Source organism: Dryobates pubescens, chromosome 4 (genome assembly GCF_014839835.1).
Source record: "Dryobates pubescens isolate bDryPub1 chromosome 4, bDryPub1.pri, whole genome shotgun sequence".
Classification (NCBI taxonomy): domain Eukaryota; kingdom Metazoa; phylum Chordata; class Aves; order Piciformes; family Picidae; genus Dryobates; species Dryobates pubescens.
This window is the reverse complement of record NC_071615.1, coordinates 17,155,931-17,164,262: the sequence shown is the minus strand read 5'-3', so window position 1 is coordinate 17,164,262 and position 8,332 is coordinate 17,155,931. Positions and strand designations below refer to the sequence as shown.

Genomic DNA, 8,332 nt, shown 5'->3' with positions numbered 1-8,332 from the left:
CCGGCACCGGCCCGCGGGCCCCGCGCTGCCTCCTGCCCCAGCACCCTGCCCGCCCGAGCCTGGAGCCTTGCCCCCGGGCTGGGGGAGCCGGGGCCGGGGGAGCCGGGGCTCGGCGCCCGGTGCCGACTTCCTCCCGCTGCAGAAGTGGTGCTGGATCCGGAGCCTGTGCGCTCAGCCGCCCGTCAGCTGCCAGAGGAAGACAGCGCTGTGCGAGGCCGTGAGCAGGCGGCGGCCGGAGGGGGAGAAGCAGCAGCGGTGCACGCAGTCGTCGTGGCCGGCGCAGTCCTGGGCGGCGCGGGGGGCGCAGCGCAGCAGCCTCAGCAGCCTCTCTGCGCGGAAAGCAGGCGGCTCGGTGCCGGGGCAAGAGGGGCTGCTGTCCTGCGGCTCGTCCCTGCCAGGAGCACCGCTCCCTCTCAACCCCCCAGGCTCTGTCCCCTGCGGAGCTGAGTGTCGGGGGACGGCTCCTTGCCCCAGCAAGCAGGCAGCAGGGGCTAGGCAGGGAGCGGGCCAGGGCAGCTCCAGGCTGCACCCCGCAGCAGTGGAGGCAGCAGCACACCTCCCTGCAGCTCTGCTGCCTCACAGCCCCAGGGCTCAGCAGGGGCCCTTGCAGCTCTGGGGCAGGCATGGAGGAGACTGCTCTCAGGAGCTGCTGTCAGAGCAGGGTGGACATCAGTGCTGCCTCCCTGTGCAGATACAGTTAGAGGAGCAAAGGCCTCTTGCTGGGAGCAGGGTGCTGCTTGTCCCCATGCTGTGGGATGGGCTCTGTTGCTTCCTGGGCTGTAAGCTTCCACAGCCCCAGAGCTGAGGACAAGCTCCCAACCCCCAGAGGCCATTTGACACAGCAGGTTTTGACCCGGCAGCCTCTTGGAACTTTCTCCTTGCCTGGCACATCCCCTGCCCACAGCCCCAGGACTGAGGGTGGGGGCTGCTGTGTCTGCATAGATGGTATTTACAGGGGAAAAGGACACTTGGTTTCCCCTGGCTTGCAGGAAGCAGGAGAGATCCCTGCCCCCCCCGAGGGGAGCAGAGCCCAGGACAGCCTGCAGTACTCACCCCCGAAGCCGACAGCCATGAAGCGTCCTGCAGGAGCCAGGCTGAGCGAGGTGGCGAAGTAGGGCAAGGAGACCTTCTCCACTACCTGTGCTCCAGCAGGGGAAACACAGCAGCAGCTCAGAAACCAGGAGGCAGCAGAGCAGAGCTGCTGCAGCGACAGCTGCCGGGAGGGGAGAGGGCTCCTCTCCAAGGGGAGGCTGACAGCTGTCAGGTGCTCTGCACAGCACCTCTCAGAGCTGGGAAGCCTGCCAAAGGCACTGACTTGCCAGAGGAGGCTCAGTGAGTGAGAGGCTGCTAAGTGCTCCTGAAAGCAAGCACCTTCCCTTCAGGGCAGATCAAGAGGCAGCAGGGTGGCAGCAGGGTGGCAGCAGGGTCTGGCAGCCCGCCCAGACACAACCTGAGGCAGGGGCAGGACCCTGCTGCTCACCTGGGCCAGACCACAGAGGCTCTGAGATGAAAAGCTGAGCAGCTGCTTGCCTTAGCCCACCTCACCCTTTCAGATGTGGCCTTTCACACAGAACACTGCTTCCTTCCACCCCACTGCACCTCCTTGGCCCTGGCCATGGCCTGGCAGTGGCAGAGGAGCACCCACAGCACCCTGGCAGGGCACCAGTACCTGCTTCTTGTGCAGGCTGTAGAACAAAGCTTCCTTCTGCACCCCAAAGCCCACATAGACCAAGGTACCAGGCTCCCAGGGACAGAAGGCAGCCAGGCTGGGTGGGAGGCTCTTGAGATCCTGTGGAGGGAAACCAGAAGGGGCAAAATTGAGGCTGACTTCTCCAGCCTGACCCAGTGCAGGGGGGGGGGACAAAAGGAGAGCACAGAAGCACAGCAGCCCTTGGGCTGTGGGGGTCTGAGCAGCAGGAAGTTACTCTCACAGAATGTTTTGGGTTGGAAGGGACCTTTACAGGGTGATGCAGGGCAGCCTCCTGCAGTGAGCAGGGACACCTCAACTACCTGTCCATGATCAAGGCTCTTTCCTCCCTCTTGCATTTGCTCCCAGCAAAGCCAGGAGCAACCACCCCCTGCCATGGCAGACTGACCCTCAGGCAAATTGTCTGCTGCTGCAGAAGGACTCCTGAGGGCCCCACAGGCTGGACTTGCACTGAGGCATGAAGATGGGGCTGGGTTCTAGGGCCCAGAAGCTCCACCTTTGGTAGTGGATGCAAGATGAGACCTTCATCTCTTTGCTGTGGGGAGCCCTGGAAACCAAGACCCAGTGCCAGGACCCAGCTGCTGTCTGGGCCTGGCCAGTGGCACACTGCCAACCTCCCAAAGAGACCCAGGTCCCTCTGCATGCCAGTGCCACCTGGGGACCATCTCCACATCCTGCCCAGGACAGATCCTTCTGGCCTGCCTGCTACCCACATCCCACACCCAGACTGGAACCCAAGGGTTGCCCCAAGCCTCACAGCCACGCAGGGCTGGAGCACTTGGGCTCCACGACCTTAGCACTCTCCTGGCTCTGACTGTTTCTGCCCTTTGGGAGCACCCCAGCTCACAGCAGGCTCATGAGGAGGTCTCTCTCCTGTGCACTGCTGCCCTGCTCTGTTTTGCACAGCAGAGGGGCTTCAGCTCTTTGCAGATGCAGCTTTTGTCTCCTCGTGCTTCCCAAGCCCTGGCAAGAGCCCCACAGGAGAGGCTGCCCCAGCAGGGTGCTCCATGAGCAGCACAACTAACAACAAGGACTCCTCCTTCAGCCCCAGGCCACAGCACCCAGGCATCTCTCCAACAGCCTGGATGGTGCTGAGTCCCATGTCCTGAGCAGGCAGGGGCAGGCAGAGAGGGGCTGGCAGGGACTGCCAAGGGCAGGCAAGAGCAGAAAAAGCAGGCAGGGAACCACACTCACCTCAGGGCTGTCAAGGGCAGACAGGGGCTGGCAGGGGGCAGACAGGGGCTGGCAGGGGGCAGACAGGGCCCACGCTCACCTGAGGGCTGGCAGGGCTGGGCAAAAGCAGGCAGGGGCAGGCAGGGCCCATGCTCACCTGAGGGCTGGCAGGGGCTGGGAAGCTGAGCCAGTCCAGCAGCTCACAGCTGTCCCTCAGCCAGTCGGAGGCCCAGACGCTGACTCGCCGGTCCCAGCTGGTGGCCAGCCAGAGCTCACTGCCCTCCAGCCCGAAGTCCCACTGCTGGGGAAGGCAAACACAACACAGTGACAGCTGGGACAGCAGCTTCTGTGCACTGCTGGGAGTCACTAACACCTCCATGGCCACCAAACCCTGGCCCCAGGTGCCATGGCCACAGGGTTCTGCAACCCCTCCAGGCGTGGGGACTCCACCACCTCCCTGGGCAGCCTCTGCCAGGCCCTGACCACTGTCAGCAAAGAAATTGTTCCTCCTCTCCAACCTAACCCTCCCCTGGCAGTTTCAGGCCATTGCCTCTCCTTCTGTCCCCTGAGCCTAGGGAGCAGAGCCCAAGCCCCAGCTGGCTGCAGCCTCCTCTCAGGGAGCTGCAGAGAGCAAGGAGGTCTCCCTCAGCCTCCTCTGCTCCAGGCTCAACCCCCCCAGCTCCCTCAGCTGCTCCTCCCCAGCCCTCTTCCCCAGACCCTTCCCCAGCTCTCTTGCCCTTCTCTGGCCCTGCTCCAGCTCCTCAAGGTCCTTCTGGCAGTGAGGAGCCCAGAGCTGAACCCAGCACTCAAGCTGTGGCCTCCCCAGTGCCCAGCCCAGAGGCACCATCCCTGCCCTGCTCCTGCTGCCACCCCAGTGCTGCTCCAGGCCAGGCTGCTGCTGCCCTTCTTGCCCCCCTGGGCACCCCCTGGCTCCTCTCCAGCTGCTGGCACCCAGCACCCCCAGGGCCTTCTCTGCTGGGCACTTTGCAGCCCCTCTGCCCCCAGCCTGGAGCCTTCCTGGGGTGGTTGTGCCCCAAGGGCAGGACCCAGCCCTTGGCTCTGTTCAATCTCATCCGGCTGACCTCAGCCCACTGATGGTTGGACTTGCTGATCTCAGAGGCCTTTTCCAAGCAAAACAATTCTATGATTCTATGACTTAGACTAAAACAGGACAGGGAAGCTGTGGCCCTAGGCTGAAAGCCCCAGCAGAAGAGGCTGCTGGAGGAGCAGAAGAGGCTGCTGGAGGAGCAGAAGAGGCTGCTGGAGGAGCAGAAGAGGCTGCTGGAGGAGCAGAAGAGGCTGCTGGAGGAGCAGAGGGGGCCTGGCCTGAAGGACACAGATCTCTGCCCCTGGAAGCCCTCTGCACATTCCCTAGGGGAGTGCTTGCAGACCAGCAACATCCTTCACCTAACCCAAGGAGGATCTCCTGTGCTGAGGGCTCCAGAGCTGCCCCAGCCCTGCAGGGGAGGTCTCAGCAGGCACAGCAGAGGGACAGAATCCCCTCCCTGCCCCTGCTGCCCACACTGCTGGGGAGCAGCCCAGGCCAGGGCTGGCCCTGGGCTTCCCACAGCTCTATGGTGACACTGGGGGAATTATTCCTGCTGAGAGCTGGGGCAGAGGGGGAGGTCTCAGCTGCTGGGACTCAGGGGGAGGTCTCACCTGCTTGCTGGTGCACTGGAGGACAGTGATGGGGGAGCCTCTGTGGTCAGCCAGGACACGAATGGTGGCTCCGGTGCGAGGGCTGCTGACAGCCACCAGCCCATCCTCAGCCCCTGATAAGATCATTTCTCCTGGGGGCAGAGGAGAGAGCAGAATGGGACACAGCTTGCAAGAGAAGACAAACCCCAGAGGAAGAAGATCCAGGATAGCAGTGCCCCAAAACACAGTGAGAGGCTGGGAACATAGAACTGGCTGGCTTGGAGAAGCCCTCTGAGCTCAACCAGCAACCCAACCTCACCATGGCCACCAAACCCTGGCCCCAGCTGCCATAGCCACACCTTTCTGGAGCCCCTCCAGGGCTGGGGACTCCACCACCTCCCTGGGCAGCCTGTGCCAGTCAAGGGCTGGCTAAGCTGAGATGCTTCAGACACCCACAAGGACTCCACACCGAAGAGGAGCAGCTGCAGCCTGTGAGCAGCAGGACAGGAGGGAACGCTCCTGGTACCCACCCCCTGCCAACACGCCTCCCGTGCCCCCTCCACCCCAGCTCAGCCCATCCACATGGGCCCTCCAGCTGCCCCTGCCCCCAGCTGGGGCAGGTCAGCAGCACAGAGAGCAGCTGGAGCTCAAGGCAGCCAGGCCCCCGGGGCAGCCTCACCGTCTGCAGAGTAGGCAACGGCTGTGACCGCAGGGCCGTGGGGCTGCAGCTTCCGCTCCAGCTCCGGCCGGCAGATGCTGAACACTCGCAGGCTGCCGTCGCTGTACCCTGCCACCACCTGCTGGCTCCCAGCTCCACAGGCAGCCACGGGGGCAGGCTTCCAGGCCAGGCACTGGCAGCTCTGCAGAGGAGCCAGGGCACAGACAGTGACACAGGGAAGGCAGCAAATGCACTAAACCCCTCCAACTCCAAGGAATCTTCCAGCTTCACAGAGCAGCCTGGGGCTGGAAGGGAGCTCTGGAGCTTCCCCCAGCCCAAGCCCTGCTCCAGCAGGGCACCCCCAGCACCCTGCCCAGCAGCACAGTGCCCAGGGGGGGTTGGAAGCTCTCCACACCAGGACACTCCACAACCTCTCTGGGCAGCCTGCTCCAGGCCTCCAGCAGCCTCACCCCAAACAACTTTCTCCTCCTGCTCAGCTCCAACCTCCTGCCTGACACTTGCTGCCCCTTGCCCCTTGTGCTGGCCCTGGGCAGCACTCAGCAGAGCCTGGCCCCAGCCTCTTGCCCCCCACAGCTCCTTTAGCTCTTGCTGAGCATTGCTCAGCTGCCCTCTGGGGCTGCTCTGCTGCAGGCTCTCAGCCCCAGGGCTCTCAGCCTTTGCTGCTCCCAGAGCTGCTCCAGGCCCCTCAGCAGCTCTGCAGCCTGCCCTGGACTCTCTCCAGCAGTTCTCTGTCTCTCCTGATCTGGGGAGCCCAGGACTGGACCCAGGACTCTAGCTGTAGCCTCAGCAGGGCACAGTACTCTGCTCTGCAAGGACACAGCAGTCCATGCAACCCCAAGCAGTGGACTGTGGCTTCTGTCAAGAGGAAGAGATCAACGCCAATACCCCAAACCCTTACCTGGTCAAGCACCTGGAACTGCACCACCAGCTCCAGGCTGCCCAGAGACCAAACCCTCAGGCTGCCATCCTCAGCACAGGTGGCACAGAGAGACTCCTCGGGGCTGAAGCACATCTGAGTCACCTGCAGAGCATCACACAATGAGCTGCCTTGGAAGGGAGCTCCAGAGCTCACCCAGCCCAACCCCCTGCACTCAGCAGGGACAGCCTCCACTGGATCAGGTTGCCCAGAGCCCTCTCCAGCCTCATCTTGAATATCTTCAGGGCTGGAACCTAAACCACCTCCCTGGGCAGCCTGCTGCAGTGTTCCAGCAGCCTCCTGGGGCAGAACTTGTTCCTCACATCCAATCTCCATCTGCTCTGCTCTCATCTCAAACCATTGCCCCTGGGCCTGTCACTACAGCCTGTTGTAGACAGCCCCTCTCCATCCTGCTTGTAGCCCTTCAGGTACTGGCAGGCAGCTCTAAGGTCCCCCTGGAGCCTTCTCCAGCCTGAAGAGCCCCAGCTCCCTCAGCCTGTGCTCCAGCAGAGGGGCTCCAACCCCCTCATCATTGTCATGGCCCTCCTCAAACAGACAGGCAACAGGGGCTCTACAGGTGGCCCAACTTGGAGCACATCATCTCCTCTGCCCCTCTCCTCCTCCTCTCGTGGGTGACACCAGAAATGCAGCCTGAATGTCACAGAAGCTGTGGTGCTTGAGTAGGTGCTGAAATGCTGGGCTGACAGCTGGGCTGGAGATGGAAACCAGGGAAGCTGAGCCCAAAGACAGGACAAGGCCCTGCACCATGGAGCTGCATAGAAGAGCTTCACCTCTGCTCTGAACCCTCTGTTCTGCAGCACAAAGACACTGCAGAGCTACCAGGGGATAGAGGCAGCCTCAGGCAGGTTGCAGATGGCACTAAGCTGGGTGGCAGAGTTGATCTGCTGCAGGGCAGGAGGCTGTGCAGAGGGCCCTGGCCAGGCTGCAGCCATGGCTGAGGCCAAGGGGATGAGGTTCAACCAGGCCAAGGGCTGGGTGCTGCCCTTGGGGCACAACCACCCCAGGAAGGCTCCAGGCTGGGGGCAGAGGGGCTGCAAAGTGCCCAGCAGAGAAGGCCCTGGGGGTGCTGGGTGCCAGCAGCTGGAGAGGAGCCAGGGGGTGCCCAGGGGGGCAAGAAGGGCAGCAGCAGCCTGGGCTGGAGCAGCACTGGGGTGGCAGCAGGAGCAGGGCAGGGATGGTGCCTCTGGGCTGGGCACTGGGGAGGCCACAGCTTGAGTGCTGGGTTCAGCTCTGGGCTCCTCACTGCCAGAAGGACCTTGAGGAGCTGGAGCAGGGCCAGAGAAGGGCAAGAGAGCTGGGGAAGGCTCTGGAGAAGAGGGCTGGGGAGGAGCAGCTGAGGGAGCTGGGGGGGTTGAGCCTGGAGCAGAGGAGGCTGAGGGAGACCTCCTTGCTCTCTGCAGCTCCCTGAGAGGAGGCTGCAGCCAGCTGGGGCTTGGGCTCTGCTCCCAGGGAACAAGGGACAGGACAAGAGGCAATGGCCTCAAGCTGCCCCAGGCTGCATATTAGAAGAAACTTCTTCCCTGGAAGGGTTCTCAGTGCCTGGCCCAGGCTGCCAGGGGGGTGGCTGAATCCCCACCCCTGGAGGTGTTTCCCAGAGGCAGAGCTGTGGTGCTGAGGGCCAGGGCTCAGCCCCAGCCTGGGCAGAGCTAGAGAGTGGCTGGGCTGGAGGAGCTGGGAAGGCTTTGCCAACCCAACCCATCCTGTCAGCCACTTTCCCACCAGTTGTTCTTCTCCTGTTTTGGTTTTCCTTCCTTTTATATTTCAGGCAAAGCACATCTTGTCCAGGGTGGATGTGCTGCTGGCCAGCAGCAGGCAGGCAGCAGCCACAGTCCTGAGGAGTGAAGCCTTGGGGCCTCCACACAGCATTCCCCAGCCCCAGCACAGGGGGGACCTCAGCTGCCCCCAGGCTGAGGCTGCAAACACCTTCAGCTGGAGCAGAGGAGCTCAGACCTCTTCTCCCTGGACTCCTCCTTGCAGTGCAGAGCCCTCTCCAGGCTCCTGCAGCAGGCAGGGTGATGGAGTTGAGCTTTGCTGACTTCATTGGGGCACACCAAGCCACAGAGGCTTCCCTCCAGCTGGAGGTGCAGCCAGACCTGGGCTGGTAGAGATGGGAAGAGGGAAGGGAGATGAGAAAGGCTTTGCTTAAAGGTCTACTCCAGCCTCAGTGATTCCATGACTGCTGCAGGTGTGGAGCTGA

General features: G+C 63.0%; 1 protein-coding gene across 1 annotated transcript in view; it reads right to left on the bottom strand.

Annotated features, from left to right (window-relative positions):
* Positions 1-171: 171 nt before the first annotated feature.
* WDR90 (WD repeat domain 90) overlaps positions 172-8,332 on the bottom strand; it is a 49,400-nt gene continuing 41,239 nt past the window's right edge. Inside the window, exons 36-42 of the mRNA XM_054161258.1 lie at positions 6,097-6,219; positions 5,199-5,379; positions 4,541-4,671; positions 3,039-3,182; positions 1,670-1,789; positions 1,054-1,138; positions 172-329 (exon numbers count right to left, since the gene is read on the bottom strand). Coding sequence (XP_054017233.1) covers positions 172-329; positions 1,054-1,138; positions 1,670-1,789; positions 3,039-3,182; positions 4,541-4,671; positions 5,199-5,379; positions 6,097-6,219 — 942 coding nt within the window. The remainder of the gene's footprint in view (positions 330-1,053; positions 1,139-1,669; positions 1,790-3,038; positions 3,183-4,540; positions 4,672-5,198; positions 5,380-6,096; positions 6,220-8,332) is intronic.